The sequence below is a fragment of the Patella vulgata genome, chromosome 4 (genome assembly GCF_932274485.2).
Source record: "Patella vulgata chromosome 4, xgPatVulg1.2, whole genome shotgun sequence".
Taxonomy (NCBI): domain Eukaryota; kingdom Metazoa; phylum Mollusca; class Gastropoda; family Patellidae; genus Patella; species Patella vulgata.
The window spans coordinates 45,816,233-45,834,983 of record NC_065882.2 but is presented as its reverse complement, the minus strand read 5'-3'; the positions used below and the strand labels follow the sequence as shown (position 1 = coordinate 45,834,983).

The 18,751-nt window shown below is 35.5% G+C and overlaps 1 protein-coding gene and 1 non-coding gene across 3 annotated transcripts; one reads left to right on the top strand and one right to left on the bottom strand.

Annotated features, from left to right (window-relative positions):
- Nucleotides 1-4,341: 4,341 nt before the first annotated feature.
- On the top strand, nucleotides 4,342-5,210 carry LOC126817915 (uncharacterized). Its single transcript, XR_008788002.1, has 3 exons — nucleotides 4,342-4,423; nucleotides 4,755-4,843; nucleotides 5,180-5,210. It is a non-coding gene; the product is annotated as an uncharacterized LOC126817915 (transcript).
- A 1,953-nt stretch (nucleotides 5,211-7,163) lies between these two features.
- Nucleotides 7,164-18,751, bottom strand: LOC130010323 (mutS protein homolog 5-like). 2 transcript variants are annotated; one of them, XM_050544575.1, is made up of 12 exons: nucleotides 18,519-18,751; nucleotides 18,108-18,297; nucleotides 16,239-16,377; nucleotides 15,896-15,985; nucleotides 12,171-12,297; nucleotides 11,621-11,770; nucleotides 10,926-11,000; nucleotides 10,582-10,725; nucleotides 9,069-9,206; nucleotides 8,541-8,614; nucleotides 8,032-8,181; nucleotides 7,164-7,737 (listed from the first exon to the last, which is right to left on the bottom strand). In XM_050544575.1, the coding sequence occupies exons 3-11, from the start codon at nucleotides 16,316-16,318 to the stop codon at nucleotides 8,082-8,084; spliced, it is 978 nt and encodes a 325-aa protein (XP_050400532.1). In that variant the 5' UTR covers nucleotides 16,319-16,377; nucleotides 18,108-18,297; nucleotides 18,519-18,751; the 3' UTR covers nucleotides 7,164-7,737; nucleotides 8,032-8,081. The 2 variants fall into 2 exon arrangements, with proteins under 2 accessions (XP_050400532.1, XP_055956684.1); XM_056100709.1 differs by lacking the exon at nucleotides 9,069-9,206.

Genomic DNA, 18,751 nt, shown 5'->3' with positions numbered 1-18,751 from the left:
TTTCTCAGTCAATGCAGGGATCGAACAAGCGACCTCCAGGCTGGTGGGCCAGCGCCTTACCCACTTAGCCACCTTGGCTCCTATACATGCCAGGTAGACTGGATGTTCGGTTTAGTAGCATACATATATTACAAGTAGCCTAGGTTTACTATAAAGATATATAGATCCAAAATTATTCAGATGTATTCTAACTTAAAAGGCATAAAGTTCAAAGGAGGTCAATAACAATTTTCATTATTTCAAAATTAGCCCCAAAATCAAATATACTAAAAAGATCTTTGGGACATAAAGAATTCAGAGTCAAATCAATAGAAATTAATGTAAACTTCAAATGATTGAATTGAATAATTGTGGGACCAATATACTTATAGTAGATTACATATGATCTGAACTCTTAGCTTCATTTCAATATTAGAATCATCATATTGTTTGCTAAGAATACTTTTCAGTAAATATGGTCTTAAACTCTGCAGTTTATTTTGGTCACTTGAAGATTTACATAATATCGGGTTATATTCTACCATGGTCACCAAATTCTGACTTTCTATGAGCCAGGTATTAAAACTATTCATCAATGAAAGTTATCAATCAAACTACAATGAAACGATATCAGAAGAATTACTTACAACCTTTTGGGCTATTACATCATCAGCGATTGGAATCGGTGGCATGATAGGATCTTTAACCGCTGGACCAATAATTAACCATTATGGAAGGTACGTTAGATCAATTTAGTCACTAATGTTCAAAAATTAATATAGGCCTACCCAATATTTTGGCGGGAAAAAAATCAAGAACATATTGAAAATTATAACAAATATTTGCATTCTGGTGACCATACATTTAGAAAATTATGTTAAAGTGTAAAATAAAACACGCGTGAAGCAAGGTATCTTTGGGTATAAGTAAAGTCTTAAAATCAAAACTAAGATTCTGATGCAGTAAAATCAACACGAAGAATCAAGTAAATACACAAGCCATTATATTAGGCTTCTTTAGTCAATAAATGAAAGGGGGATTAAGGTCCTACATTTGCTCCGACTGGGTTAATGAAGACGGGCTTACGCCGCACAATGCGCCAAGAGGAAAATTTTGTCCGGACAGCAGCGATACGGCTTACTTTTATTTCGAGTTCAAACTGATATGGGTTCTTTTGCGTGCACGCGGGATCTTGGTTTTCTGCCCCATTCTACGCCACTTGACTCAATGACAGACCTTATAATACAACGCACATGTGCTAACCATTCGACCATCCCCCGCCCCGTCCCCCTACTTATTGGACCAATTAAACCGATGTTCGTTGTTTTGTTGTTTTTTTTGTAGTAAGATTACTTTGGTTTACAACAATGGGCTAGTATTAATTGGCAGTGCTCTATCTGGATTTGCCAAAATGGTTGGTCGTTTTGAATTAATGATTGCAGGAAGATTTATAGCCGGTATAAATGGCGGTAATGTTGATGAGATTATTTTTTTAAATGTGCTTAATAACCTGTACGCAAATCTATTCTCACAAAATAAATGGACAGCTAAAACTGGCTCCATCGGTTATATCTGGAAGTAAGTGAAGAAACAATGCTGGTAAATTACTACGTAATAGGCTTACAATCTCTGGGACTTGAAGTGACACTAGACCATGTCCAGAAATGGCAGTCATTGTGTGTGTGAAATTAGTCAGGTCAAAATACAGTTTAACCCCCAAAAAATTGCTACAAAAGGTTTCTCAACCCATTCTGGCAGGGTTTAGTGTACTTTATAACATACTGAATTCAATTTCGTAATGACTGAACAGCCCAGTGATATCCAAAGTTCTCTTAATGTTTTCCTTGTCCCCCAAAACCTGGGGATAAACATCAAGATCATCAAATTTGAGTTAATAGTTATGAACTTGCGCTCATTTGGAGGTGTTGGCGGCATAATTTTGACATAATAGGCAAACATCATTTTTAATGATCTTAATGTGTTCTTTGTCCCCAAAAAACCTAGGGAAAGACACCAAGATCATCAAATTTGAGTTGATAGTTACGTAGTTATGATCATTTTAAGACGTTTCGGTGGCCATCTTTGACGCCATCTTGAAAAAACACTTTTCCAGGGGTCCTACTTTGGTCAACTTTTAGTATGTTATAAAGTACACTAAACCCTACCAGAATCAGTTGAGAAACCTTTTGTAGCATTTTTTGGGGGGTTGAGGGTATTTTCCACATATTGACCCGACTAAATAGCTTTATTCAACGGTCGCTTCCACTGAAGTGATTTAGGGGTATTCTTGAGCTTACTATATATAGGAATGGGGTAGAACTTGGTAGGACTTGATTAGTAGACGATGTCTTGAAAATTGGGATACTACTGAATGTTTAACGGAGCTAAATCGCTAATATTTGGGAACTAGAAATTGACACAAATGGGTCGCAACGCATATAATAATTTTATATGAATGTATATAAACTGATTTACATTCAATCATTTCTGTTTTTAATGTAATTTCTAATCAGTTATATTCGGCAAAATACGCCAGAAGTCTCAGTCGAATGGCAATCTCTAGCGTCTGGTTATACCAGTCTGCACCGAAAGTATTTATTGCGCATACTCTCCAGATAAAAATATGGTGTCACCGTTTGACATGAATTGTGGAATTTGTCTAGCCTCGTTCTTCGAGTCCCTTGTTACAAATGGCGCAAAAACGCATTACAGTACACGATTCGTTTACCAATGGTAAAATGTTTATTTTGTCTTAAATATTTGATATCAGATGCCCATCTTTTCCCGGTAAGATTGCAACATGAATGTTGATTTACATGGACAAATAATTCGTGTTTTTAATGTCGAAGACTGGATGATATTGAGTTAGAGACTTAGCTACTTTAACATTGGTTCTGCCGACCATTCCTTGAAGATGTCTTGTCATTTCAATACTTAAAGCCGACTTCGTTATAGTTTCAAAGGACAAAATGTTTTTTAACAGTATTATTAGGTTATTTTTTTAAAATTCATTGTTATTAATTTTCTGACTATTATATATCCTTAGGCATAAATTCTACTATCGTACCAGTTTATCTAACTGAAATATCTCCAATATCTACCCGTGGTTACATAGGATCAGGACATCAGATTGGTATCGGCATTAGTGTAGTTATAGCAGTTGTGTTGGGATTAAAACAAATTTTTGGAACAGAAGAACTATTTCCGTTAATGTTTGGTAAGTGTCTTTAATCAACCTGATTAAAATACAGTGCTATATTTTGTTTTGTTTTTCTATACTTTCGATGGGCTCTACTACATGAAGATCTGATCGGTTGTAGTGGAAGGTCGCGTCAGGGGTCATACGAGCGGCTTTTGAACCTATGACGTCAGACATTTGATTAACCAATCAGCGTTGATGTTTCTAGTGGAATACCCACAGTTCGGTGCACAGCATGCCAAAAACTCATCGTAACAGACCGTTTCATTGGCTAATCCGTCACATCAACCAGAACGTGGGTTACATAACAACTCTTCCAGATCCTAGCGTAGTAAAGATAAGGAAAACGAAATCTTGAACTATAAACGGAACGAAGTAGGATCTGTGTTGTAATCAGATTGTGTCTTTAATCAATTTCATTTAGTATCGAGAGAGAGAGAGAAATGGTGTTTAACGTCCACTCGACACAAACTAGGTCATTTTGGGACTAACATATGGTTTAATTTTATTTCAATAATTTGCTTGCGCGTAGGGGTCTTTAGCAGTGGGAGGACCCGGAGAAAACCCACGAGGTTGGACAGGCGCATTTAGTATCGAAATGAAATGAAATGGGGTTTAACGTCCTACTGTTCTGCTCCTATACTGGGCTAATGAAGACGAGCATACGCCATACAGTGTGCTATGACGGAAATTTTGCCCGGGCAGCGGCACTATCGCCTACTCTTATATCGAATTCCAACTGCCAAGGGATCTTTTACGTGCATTCCAATGTATACACGGGACCTCGGTTTTTAGTCTCATCCGAGGGACTAGACAGCTGTCCTTGTCAGGCCCTCCGTTCTGCATCACTGACAAGGGGAAACCACGTCGGAAAATCCAGATGAACTTTTTCGGCCAATGCAGGGATCGAACACCCGACCTCCAGGCTAGCGAGCCAGCATCTTAACCACCTAGCCACCGTGGCTCCCTCATTTAGTATCATCATATTCTTGATTCAACAGTCACTATAACATGCTAATAATATCCCCAAATCCACCTTGTATTAATTTGTCATTGTGTATGGATGCATTTTCATTCGAATTACAATTAAACGGCATCCTCCCGATAATAATTTTATCTTATTTCATTTCAGCATTTTCGGCTTTACTTGCAGTTTTTCAGTTATGTACTTTACCATTCTGTCCTGAGAGTCCACGATTTCTGATGCTGACCCGCAAGGATCAAGAAGCAGCTGAAAAGTGTACTGTACTTACTATTATATTACTTCATCCTATTTGAATCAACTGCAAAAATTTACTGGAGTTCATTGTATGCAATAGTCATACCAAACCCAAACATGGTATGACGGGCTGTAAATGTTTTGCCTAAAAGTATTCCTGAACATGGACTAAAAATACTACTTTTGCAAGGAGAAAATCTTTAATTACTGTCCAAATAGCACTTTTTACAAGAAAGTCTCTAATTACTGCCCCAATATTGGCCTAAAAATGACTTTTAGTGTACTGAAAACAATATATCTGGACACATTTGCTATGGCCTAATACCCAGGTTTTATGTGACAATTTGTTTTCTCTAGCATTACGATGGTTTCGTCGAACACATGATGTAAGTGACGATATAAATGAAATGAAAATAGAGCTACAACATCTTGAGCGTCAAAAAAGGGTATGTTAAAGGATTTTTTCCCACCTATAATTCTTGTCTTACGATGTGTGTGCCCCAAATTCACTTGCATGCTATAATTTTAGGAAAACTATACTGACAGTCTAATCAGCTTGAAATAAGCAGATTTTTGGAGTTGAATTATATCTGTAGGGAACTCAACAGAACCAACATACTTCCTCGAGATGTGACATAATACAAGGATCTCGAGTTTACAGACGTGGAGACAATTGGGTTTCATTTGATATTCGTAATGATTGATGGGCGTTAGAAATCTTAAAACATTTGTTGTTGGACAATTTTGGACTTATAAACTTATCTTTTAAAACCTGTATATAGTTTTCAGTTGGAGATTTAATACGAAATGAGGATTTTAGAAGACCGTTGGTTATATGTATTATGCTTAATATCGCGCAACAATGTTCTGGTATAGTAGCTGTAAGTTACTTTTATTATTACCCTCCAGTTCAGGGTGTTGGTAATAGTTCTGGGTACACTTTACTATCCGTAACCGGGAATGTACCTTTAAAATGTATAGTCTGTTCAATATCAGTTTCTTAGTTTTTTTAAAAAAAAAAAAAACCAATCTTTATTGAATAAAGAAACAAAATTATTAATGTAAACACTTAAGAGAGAGAGAGGTGAAAAGATGGCATCATTTCGGTACCAACATATGGTTCAATTTTATTTCAATAATTTGCTTGTGTATAGAGGGTCTTTATACTAACAGTGGTCTTGTCATCTAGAAGCTGGGGCCACTTGACAAAATGACAAACCATTTAATCTAAATTGCATGTGTTAGACCATCCAGCTACTCAACCCCGCTTCTGAAATAACACTAGCAAATTTATTCGTTGTATTTGTATTGCTTTATAGATCCTGAAATTATTATGGTAGTACATATTCAAGACTGAGTTCACATAATTTAAGATTACTAATTGGACTTTTGATTGAATTTTTTTCTTTTGCAGGCAGCCTCTTATTCTACAAGCGTCTTTCATCAAGTTATAAAGAGTTTAGAAACCTCTTCATACCTAGCATTAGGATTAAGTGTGGGTGGGGCAGTAATGTGTATAGTATTTACAGGTTTAATAGAAAAGTCAGGCCGAAGAAATTTATTTCTTTTTGGTATTGGGGGAATGGCAATCTGTCTCTCTCTTTTAACAGTATGCCTGGTCTTTCAGGTTAGTTTTTTCCTTTCTTTTTAACAACTATACTTTACTTTATGTTGAATAAACTTCAAGGTGGATTGTTATTGTTCAATGGTTTTATTATGGTTTTATTTTAACATTAATTAAACAATTTCAAACATTAACATAATTTCACAATTAATCATCAATTAAAAATTATATGTATATTTTATTTATTTTTAGGAAAAAATTAAGTGGTTATCCTATGGTTCAATCATAGGAGTATTTGCCCACACACTTTTCTTTAATACTGGGCCAGGTAAATACATTATTTGTAGCTTGTCTTGTCTTTTTTTTTGGTTTTAAAATTGTTACAAATAAATATACAAAAAACCCCAGGAATGTGACCTTCTAATCGTATATATATGCATACACCATACCGAACTAGACAATATATAATAAAAAAAAGAAAAGGAATGCAATGCTTGTTGAAGACTCGATTTTACCTGCTCTTGCTTCGGCTGTTTTTTTTTTTTCAACAATTCGTAATGTCAGGAAATCAAACCTCTGTCGATTCACTCAGATATGTTGTTTTTTTCTATCTAGCCGTTTTGATTTGCATATATACTCCCCACAAATCGATATCATAGCCACTTGTTTCCAATGTTTACATTATTTTCGTTCTTTAACGCTTGTCATCAACTCCATGCGCTGACGTCACAGAAAAACCTAACCAACCTCTGAAGTCTTGTATCCTTTCGCCTCAAAATCATGAATATTCACCAAAACCTGGCAGAAAATGCTTCTTCTTCAATTCTACAACCAAAAGTCAACAAAAATCGCCATGCAAAAGGGGGGAAACGGAAAGGGAGAGAAAAACTAAAAATATCTTTGGCCCTTGTTTCAATGGTCTGTTTACTGCGGATCGATTTTGTGTGACATCAGCGCATGGAGTCAACGACAACGTTAACGAACGAAAATAATGTAAATGTTGGAAACAAGTAGCTATGATATGATTTTGTGGGGAGTATTTATGCAAATCAAAATGGCTAGATTGAAGAAAATACATATCTGAGTGAATCGGCAGAGGTTAGATTGCCTGACATTACGAATAGTTGGAAAAAAAATCGCACCGAAGCGAGAGCAGGTAAAATCGAGGCTTCAACAGGCATTGCATTCCTGTTCTTTTTTTTATTATATATTGTCTAGTTGAGTATGGTGTATACATATATATACGAATAGAAGGTCAGATTCCTGTGAAAAAAACACCCAATTTTTAAAATGATCAAATATTAAGTCTAATTAACCTTGTTAATAAAGTGTTCAGCAACCCCATTCCATTTTTTTCAGCCTCCATACCATGGTTTATGGTGGCTGAAATGTTTACTCAGGAGTCCAAATCATCAGCCATGACAGTTGCTATATTCTTTAATTCATTGTCTGCTTTTATAGTTTCTTTATTGTTTCCTGTTATTCAAGTAAGAGCCTTCTTTAGGAATTTATAAAATTTTATTGCCAAATTAACATGTCACTCAAAAATTGGGAAGAATTATACTTTGAATTTCAAATTTCATTTTAAGTATGGCAGTTTCGCATGGCTTTGTACACAGAGAAAAATGGTGTACATTTACAGTTGTTGTGTTCTTAGTGGTTATTGCCTGTAACTTTCTATGTCTTTTCTTTTTCAGGAATTTATCAAACAATACTCATTTGTTCCATTTGCATCTTCCTTGGTACTATTTTTTATTTATTTTTATAAAAAATTACCTGAAACCAAAGGTAGAACAATTGAAGAAATAGCTGACAAATTCCGTTCAAAAAAATTGTTTGATGATAATAGCACTATTAACAAACAAGTTTCAAATAAAGACAGTCTCTAGTTAATGTCTTCAAATTAGAGTGTTTTAGTTGTTTATTTTGGAGAATTAAAATGTTAAGCAGTTAACAAATACAAAGAAGATTAAAGCTGATAGGTTGTTAAAGAGGGATTTCACTGTATGCACATTATTGTAAATACAAAACACATGGATTTAAAGGGAATAAATATATTCAATAGCTTACATAAAGGATGCCTTGGAACTGTATAATGAAAGTGGTTTCAAAACTACTATTTAATCTTTGTATGTAGTTAAAACATATTCTTTAAGGAATTTTTCTACATCATCGTTGTCCAAATCTAGTTCCAGGAAATTGGAAACAATTGCTTGACACCTGTAACAAAAAAAAAATACACTTGATTTCAGTTAATCAGTGATTCTATTATATGCTGTTAATGTTGTTAATGTGAAAATCTCCTTTAACCCACTTACCCACCCATCCATCCAAACAAATTCTAGTCCCATTGTGATAAATAATTACTCATTGATTGCGTTGTCTTTATCTCTGTTTGGTCTTTACCAAATGAATTTGGTATCTGTCAATCAAATAGGCAGTAAACAGAAATATATGAGACAAATACCTTGGTGAGGTCATTATTTTCAAGGAATGATGTACTGATTTAATAAAATCAGAGAAAGAATTCCTCATGTGAACTGAATAAAACCTTGTAAAAAGCACAGTGTGCTAAATACCTTTTGAAATTGTTTTCTGTACTTTCTGAATCAACTCTGTGAACTGGCTGTTTCTTCCTCAATAAATCAGATACCTGTGATATGAAATTATTTTTAAATTAAAACTTAATTAATTAGATCATTCTTTAAAAACCGAATGCAAACAAACGAAGAAAAACCTAAAATAAGACCCTAAAAACTAATTGAAGCGTAACTCAGAAGTTTGAAGTGTACGACAGAAGGAACAAAAACCATTTTATGACATGAACCCCCACCCAAAAATCTACAATCTGGCATATAGGATGATTTACAAGCAAGAATTCAATGACAAGGACAATAATTGAATAACTGCATTTAACTGATGCACAGGGTTTATGTCTATGAGTAGTTGATAAGTCCACACTAAAAAAAAATCTAAAATATTCTGATCTATTGAGTGAATACAAAGAATTGGATGAAAATATGTGGGCTTAAAAAACTGACTTGAAGCATGTTTACAAGAACTGTGATGGACAGACAGGCACAAGGATCTAACTCTATATTACATGCCTCAATTCCTCGTTTAACTATTTCTTGAGGTAGTCCAACTTTAGCAGCAACATGACTAGCATAGCTAGAACTGGTATGACCTTCAACAATCTGATATAAATATACAAGATCTTCCCCATTATGCAGTGTATCAAGGGTCTGAAAATAAACCCAGAGAATTATTTTACATATGATTCCCATGAGATCATCTGCAATGGGGTACTACGAGGGGTGATTGACAAGTAGTGAGCCTCGATTGAAAAACCGTGCAACACAATTATACTACGTTTTGCACATGCACTATTATCTTTCTCGGACTCTGTCACAAACTTTCATCACATTCGGTTAAACTGTTGGTTGTGACAGGTCATAACAATCAAGTAGGATCTGTTGTTATCAGAAAATGGACCATATTGAGGCGAGAGCTGTGATTAAGTATCTGCATAAAAAGGGTCTAGCACCGAAAGCCATGGTTGAGACATTAGGAGAAGATGATCCTTCATATGCCACAATTAAAAGGTGGTCAGCTGAATTCAAGCGTGGTCGAGACAGCATTGAAGACGAAACACGCCCTGGTCGACCAAAAACTGTGTCAACACCTAAAATGGTACAAAAAATCCATGATCTGATAATGAATGACTGGCGAGTTACTGAAAGATTCATAGCTGGGGTAGTTGGTATTAGCCAGGAGAGAGTTCATTCTATTATTACTGAAACTATGGAAATGACAAAGGTTTCAGCACGATGGGTGCCAAAGCTTTTGACGCCTGATCAAAAGCGTTTCAAGACACATCATGTCAGAAGGGAATCTAGCCTTATTTGAAACTGATCCTGACCGCTTCCTAAAACAAATTGTTACTATGGATGAAACTTGGGTCCACCACTTTCAGTCAGAAACAAAAGAGCAGTCAAAACAGTGGAAACATGTGACGTCGCCGACCCTAAAGAAGGCAAAGACTGTTTCAGTATGGAATCATTATTCTGGGGTTCTGAGGGTGTTCTCATGGAGGATTACCTCCAAAAGGATCAAACAATTAACGGTAGATACTATGCAGCACTTATAAGGCAGTTGAGGCAAGAAATTAAGACCAAAAGACAAGGAAAGCTGACCAAAGGTGTGATTTTCCACCAGGACAATAAGGAATAAGTATGAAAAGTTTTCAAGGCTATCCATTCAGAATTGCGGCCAGTAGGCAACACACAGACACACAAAGAGAAAATGGGCATGGCTCTGCTAATGGGGGTTAGGAATACTCCAAAAATACTAGGGTATGAATAAGTATGCAAAGTTTCAAGATGATCAATTAAGAATTGTGGCCTGTAGGTGACAAACAAGTACAAAAAATGGCGTGGCTCTACTCCTGGGGGTCGGGCATGCACAAAAAAACAATAGGGATCATCCTTATGGTATAAGGAATAAGTATGCAAAGTTTCAAGACAATCCATAAAGAATTGTGCCCTGCAGGCGACACACACACATACATACACACACACAGAGACACGGACGACGGCATAATGAGATTTTAAAACATACCAGAAATTTAAGTTGGGGTGTCTGAGGCAGTATTTGTCTATGTATAATACTGTGAAAGTGAGTAGAAACTAAAATATGTGGACATAAATTCTCCATAGCTTGCCAATAGCGTAAAGAAGAACATAATAATGATAAGCCATCAATCTGAAATTGTAAAAGCAATCTTCTTTACATTTCAAGTCCATATATTTATTCAGTTGAAAATGATATTAATGATGATACATGTCAATTAGGTATATATTTTATTAAAGTGAGTATACAAATGTAAGTATTTCAACTTTATTTCAAGACTGTTTGATTTCGAGCAGACTACTATTCTTTAAAATTATAGAATAAATGATCACCGATTCAGTGCCTTTACCAAATTCATCAACCATGACTAAAGATCTGTTTGTTGCACAATTTAATGCTTCTGACATCTGTAAATAAATGAAATGAAATGGAGTTTAATGTCTTATTCTTCTGCTCTGAATTGGGCTAATTAAGACAGGCATACACCATACAGTGTGCTATGAGGGAAATTTTGCCCAGACAGAAGCACTACGGCCTACTTTTACATCACGCCAATGTGTACACAGGACCTCGGTTTTACATCCCATCCGAACGACTAGACAGCTGTTCTTGTCAGGCCCTCTGTCCTACGTCACTGACAAGGGGGAACCACGTCGGAAAATCTGGATGAACTTTCTCGGCCAATGCAGGGATCAAACACCTGACCTCCAGGCTAGCGAACCAGCGTCTTACCCACTGTGCCCCCCCCCCTTCTGAAAATAAGGGCACATGTACACTATTTATGTACTTATACAAGAATAAGATAAGTTAGCTGTCTGATCCCCTAAAGCTCTAATATTCTACAGTGATTAGAGCTTTAACAGGGTGGATATGACTATAACATACACACATTTAACAAACATTTACACTATACTGACTGCATGTTAATATATATCTTAGTCAAACTCCAAAGAACAGAAATCCACCAATTAGCTAAGAAATTTTGTTATATTTGTCTGCTTTATTAGAATTCATGTCTTCTACTAACCTGACTGATATCCAACATAAATGTTGAAAGACCAATGGACACACTCTCTAATGATTTAATCCGAGTAAAAATCCTATCGACAGTACCAATGGTAGCACTTTCTGCTGGTACGAAACTTCCAATATGAGACATATAAACTATTAAAGCTACCTGAAATACAAGCAAATTTTAATTCAATTTTAATAATGGAAAACAAGTTACCACAAAAAATAATATGTGTGTTATATATTGTCGGACTTCCTTCTTTGCATAGGTTTTCGTGACTGATAATTTATCACATTTTACCTGCGATTTTTCTTCATTATCTTTTTAATCTTTTATGAGATTTACCAGGTAAAAATCAAAATACATTTGATAGGTTTAGTTATATTATTATATATCAATAAAAAAAAACATTCAGTTTAACCATTGTTTGGACCAACGTGTTCCCAAAATTATGTGAGGTCGCATACCAAGAACAAAAATCTATTTTCCACAGCAATTTTCATTTAGTCTTGTTACAGTAATTGTATTTTAATTTAGTGATGTAACATGTAACTAAATGGGTTACCTGTTTCAGATAGACACTTTTACCACAAGCATTAGGCCCAGTTAAAATCTTTATCTTTCCTTCACCATTTTTACTACAGTAATCATTAGGTACAAATTGACTACAACATATCTCCTGTACAGGATGCCTGAAAAGTTCAAATACAGTAAACCTTGCATAAATCAGATTCGTATAAGTCGGATCTTCGCTCAACGATCCTGCACGGTTTTCTTATTAAATTTCTGCGCGTAACTTGGATTTCCATGTCGGATCTTCGCTCAACTCGGATCCAAATGTTCGGTCCATTTGATCTAATTTTAATAAAATACCGTTTTATAAAGAAGAAAACAATGCTCCAACAATATAATCAAAATTCTTCCAGTATAAATTAATTTTATATTCAGTTGTAATTTATTATTGAATTCACAATCAGAATGTGCCGTTACTGTGTATGAGACAACGAATAAATGAGTTCCTGACATTACCAGTCAGGAGGATCTTCTATTCGCCCCCCTCGGAATATGTTGCTGCCTTTTTAAATGAGACATGTTTTTTTTTCTATTTGTACTGTCTTCTGCGACTTTTGTAGTTGTTTTTCGTCAATGATTATCCCTATATATCTTAAAATATTATGTAGGGGAATTGTTGTACTAGTGAATTGTAATCTATTGCCGGTATTGGATTTTTAATTAGAAGTTAAAGCTGTAGGGGTAAGTCAGAACACGGGAATGTCTTACTCAGCTCAATAATATACAATCAGATATTCAGAGTTCACGCATCATTTTATAATTTACCTATCAACAATCACAAGAAAAACCAGCGGCTGCCAGGCAGGATACGCCCACATTTTCGAGAGATGGATAGAAAACAAGCTAAAACAAAAGTGATTTTTCCTACAATCAAGGGCCATAATTCAGGAAATTACAATTCGATATGCGCAAATATCGAAAGGAACCAAGATCTTTGAGTTATAAACTTACATTTCAAGTTTCAACAAAATCGGATAAAAATTGTGACCTCTATAGGATCCACAACCTTGATATACCATATTTTTACGCAATTTGAGAACGAGGGGCGGCCATTTTGTCTGTCAGTTTTGGGCCGATTTTCATGAAATTTGAACTCTGTCGTCCTTAGGGTGTAACGGTGATATAATAATACAGTTTTTTAAATCGAATAAAAATTATGACCTCTATAGGGTCCACAAGTTAAAAACGCGATTTTTCGTACAATCAGGGGCCATAATTCAGTAAGTTACGGTCCGATATGCGCGAATATCGAAAGGAACCAAGATCTTTGAGTTATAAACTTACATTGCAAGTTTCAACAAAATCGGATAAAAATTGTGACCTCTATAGGGTCCACAACCTTGATATACCATATTTTTACGCTATTTGAGAACGAATGGCGGCCATTTTGTCGGTCAGTTTTGGGCCGATTTTCACGAATATCGAAAGGAACCGAGATCTTTGGGTTATAAACTAACATTTCAAGTTTCAACTAAATCGGATAAAAATTGTGACCTCTACAGTGTTCACAAGCCAAAAACGTGATTTTTCGTACAATCAGGGGCCATAATCCATGAAGTTACGGTCCGATAGATGCCAATATCGAAAGGAACCGAGATCTTAGGGTGATAAACCTATATTTCAAGTTTCATTGAAATCGGATAAAAATTGTGACCTGTAGACTGTTCACAAACAATTGTGGACGGACAGGGGCGACGATAATATACGTCCACATGAAAATGTGGGCGTATAAAAACTCGCAACGCAATACAGACATTGACATTATAGAATTTATACGGCATCCGATTAATCGGCACTACTTTGAATCAGTTATTATCCGGCTCTTGCAGTTTATTTCTGAGCTACAATTGAATTTCGGTCCTCGGCTACCTCGGATCTTCGCTTTACTCGGAAAAAATTGGTCAGTCCACTTAGATCCGACTTATGCGAAGTTTACTGTAGATTATAACAAGCCAACAGTGAGGCTGATGTCCCCAAAATAAATAGATGACACATATTAATTACTCGCACGTTTATTTTTTTTCAAAAGTATCAAGCAATAAAACTGATTATAAACTATACACTAAGTTTCATCACTCTCTATCAGATAGAATCAAAGTTATTTTGTCCTAAAGCATCGACCAATGAAATTGCTTAGCTCTGCTTAGCTTTAGCTTGAAATGTTAATCATTGAACTCCGTCAAGAGTCTTGACATTCACCTAATGAACATCTACATCAAATTTAAACATTCTACCTCAATTAAAAGCAGAGTTGTTATGTTCCAAAGTCTTGTTCAATCAAATTGCTTATCGCTCCTTAGCCTAAGCAGAAACTTCTTATCATCGAAATTAGTCATGGTAAATATGATAAAACTATACACCAAGTGTCCTCACTCTCACTTAATTAGAACTAAAGTTATCGTTTCCCAAAGCATCAACCAATCAAATTACTAATCTCTGCTTACCCTAAGCAGACAATTCTCATCTTCGAACTCCATCAAGGCATTCATCTAATAAACACCTACGCCAAGTGTGAACATTCTACCTCAATTAGAATAAGAGTAATTGTGTTCCAAAGTCTCGACCAATCAAATTGCTTATCGCTCTGCTTACCCTGAGCATAAAATGCTCATTATCGAACTTTGTCAAGGTATTGATGTAATAAAACTATACACCAAATTTCATTACTCTCACTTAATTACAACTAAAGTTATTGTGTCCCAAAGCATCAACCAATCAAATTGCTCATCTGTGCTTACCCTACGAAGAAAATGCTCATCTTCGAACACCATCAAGGCACTGACCTAATAAACACCTACACCAAGTTTAAACATTCTACCTCAATTCGAAGAAGAGTTATTGAGTTCCAAAATCTCAGCCAATCAAATTGCTGATGGCTCTGTTTACCCTAAGCTGAAAATGCTCATTATCGAACTTAGTCAAGGAATTGATGTAATGAAACTATACACCAAGTTTCATGTCCCAAAGCATCAAGCAATCGAATTGCATATCTCTGCTTACCCTAAGCAGAAAATGGTCATCTTCGAACTCCATCAAGGTATTTACCTAATAAACACCTACACCAAGTTTGAACATTCTAGCTCAATTAGAAGGAGAGTTATTGTGTCCCAAAAAGTGTGACGGTCAGACAGACGGACGAATCCATTTTAATAGTTCCCTGCTTTCTTCGAAAGACGGGGGACAAATATGAATTCTCCATACAGTTTTAGGTTTAATTACTGATGCCATGTGCAAGGCAAAGAAGTACTTACAGTAGGACAGTCTAAATGAAGGTTTGTCAATGAATATGTCTATCTTCAAAAAATATATGCTTTATCCATATTGTACTAGCAAGAAATTTAATATTTTGCCAGACATTTCAAAATTTAACCAGAAGTATATGGTACATATATGATGTTCATGTTGATTATCATGGCAATCAATTCCATATGTAACAAACTAACTATTGAAAAACAAAAATCACTGAATACGGAGATATACCCAGTAGTCTTCAACTTCTGAAATTCAGGTGGAAACCATCATCACAGCTATAAGTAGTGTAAGGTATTATTCTTCACTAGAACATCTGATAGCACTTCTGGTTTGAGAAGAATATATAGCTAACAACTCATACTGTTATTTAAAATGTACTATAATGTCTGACTATGAAATCAATACTGCTATATTTTAAGATCTTTGGACAATACCCATCCTTAGATAATACAAATTGATACTAACCTTCCACTTTGTACATCAATAATATCTTCTTTTACCATCTGTGGACGAACATATCGAAATTCTCTTGCGCATGTAGATAGGGCCATTAAACTTTTAAAAACAGAAATCATGTTTTATTATGAGATTTATGATTTAAAAGAGTGTTTACTTATGTACTACATTTCATCATTCATAACTGAATATTCAAACGAGATTGCCGAAGTTAAGTCCACCATGGCTATATGTTAAGATCAGGGTTAAAACTTTTAACATTCTACTTTTCTGCACCAACCAGCTAACAAAAACTGGCATACGCCATGCAGTATGCTATGAGGGAAATTAATAATAACTATTAACTACTTACCAATCTAATTCTGCTGTATATTCCATGACATCATATATGACCTGAGAATGCTCTAAGATGGTATTCTGTAATCTGTGCATTATACTGGTCTCATGATCAATGATTTCACATTGTGTATCACCCAATAAAATATCTAATTCTAAAAAAATAAATAAACAGCCTGGCAGTGACCGATAATAGTTTTATATATTAGAGTCTGTAATCAAAATTCCATTACATTAATAAAAGATAGGTTGCCAGGCAACGAAACATGCACCCACAGCAGCTAAATCGTCCGGGCAGTCAACAAGAGTTGTCGCATATTTTTACTTTTTTCGGTAATGAAACATTTATAATACACTAAAATCTCATTAAGAGCAACAACTCATGAAGTAATTATCAGAAAACCATTAGAATTTGTTTGTTTTTATAAAGTTCTGCCCAATGCTAATGTTTTGTATACAAAACTTTTAATATCATGGATTTAGCTGTTCAAGGCATAAAAATTCATTGAAAATCAATATACTTGTTCGTCTCAAGATCTTAAACTCTGTGTATCAATCTGAAGTCAATCGGATGATAATTTTAGCCTTTAGAGCGTCACAAAGTGATCAAGGGCCATAACTTTGGCAGTAATTATCGGAAATCGTTGAAAATCAATAGGATTCTTCATCGCATGACCTTAAACACTGTGTATAAATTTAAAGTCAATCGGATATTAACTTTGGCCTTTAGAGCGTCCACAAGATTTTTTGAAGTGATAAAGGGTCACAACTCTGGCAGTAATTATCGGAAATCGCTGAAAATAGGCTTTTTCGTCTCATGACCTTAAACACTGTGTATAAATTTAAAGTCAATCAGATATTAACTTTGGCCTCTAGAGCGTCCACAAACAATTTTGGAAGCCGAGCCGACGGACGGACGGGGGCGTCGATAATATACGACCACATTTCAATGTGGGCATATATCTGGATGTAAACCTCGTTTCTGACAGAAATGTAGCAGACTGTCTTGGATTTCGAAAAACAAAATCCATTTTCGGTTGCCCATTGTTGAAGTGAATTCAAACAAAGCTGCAACTTACATTCGATTATCCGCATGTCTGTAGAACCATAGCACATCTGAAACTCTTCAACATAAAGAGCGCCGTTTGTACCTGGTTAAAGGCACACTGGAATAGTATTAATTTTTATCGCAAAGAGTGTTGGAGATAAAATACTTAAATGACCTATCTTCCAGAAAATTTATAAAGGGACAATAACACTCTTGCTGGCTTGACAGCTCCAGAAAATAAAAAATAGCCTTATTCTAAGTACTAGATGTGTTAGTGTCCTACCTGTTGTGTAAATTATCCATTAAATCCTATTTTACTTGTCCAGAGGGTTCAAAAATATTTTTAAATCCAAGTCACATATGAAAAGCTTTACGTCAGGCTTTTCAAATCATTTAGTTGAATTTTTCCAATTTCTTAAATTAGGTGTGTTAAGATGAAATTTGTATCATCAATTAATTGGAATATTGTAAAAGAGTACAATTTGTTGACCAGAATAAAGATTGGGACATATTATTCAGTTACAACAAGAGTGGTATTGAGCCTTTAATGAAGATAGGTAAGCGACCTCGTAGGCCGAGGTGATGGAGGTCGCGCATGATACCATGTTTCCACGTGGTATCATATGCTTTCTCCAGATCAAAAAACATTGCAACTAAATGTTGCTTCTGGATGAAAGCGTCACTGACAAACGTTTCAAATCGAATGAGATGATCAAGAGTGCTTCTTTTGGACCGAAATCCATATTGGAGCTCAGTAATGAGGTTGTTGGACTCAAGGTACCAAACAGCTAGTTAAAGCGACCGGACGATAGTTGGTAGGATTCGTATGATCTTTACCTGGTTTAGGGATGGGAATTATTGTGGCGTCATGTCACAAAGGAGGGAAATTCCCATCAACCCAAATCCGGTTAAAAAAGATCCAGCAAGACTAAGAGTGTTGGCAAAGGTAAATGTTTTAAAATCTGGTTGTGTATTTCATCTGGACCAGTTGTAGTGTCCTGAGCTCGCTTTAGCGAATCCCAAAGCTCTGCAATGGAAAAAGTATCATTGTAGTATTCATCATTGTGGGACTTGAAATTATGTCGCCTTTTCTCCTGTTGTTGTTTAATGAAGCTAAAGGCATCGGAGGACAAATTGGATGATGAATTAAATGAAAATTACTGGCCAGAGAATTAGCAAGATCACGAAATGTTGTTAAGATGGTATTATCAACATTTAGATGGTTAACTGATAAAGCACTACTTTTACCTTTAATTCTATGAATCCTATCCCATACTGACTTAGATGTGGTACAGGAATTGATCCTTGAGACGTAACCTTGACATCAAGATTTCTTTGCTTGACGTATGGTTCTACGAGCCTTTGCTCCGACCATTTGGTATGCTGCAATATTGTCCATGAAAGGGTGGTTGTTTAGTCGTCTGAGGAAACAATCACGGTTTTTAAGAGTGGATTTGCAATCTTCGTTATACCATGGTTTA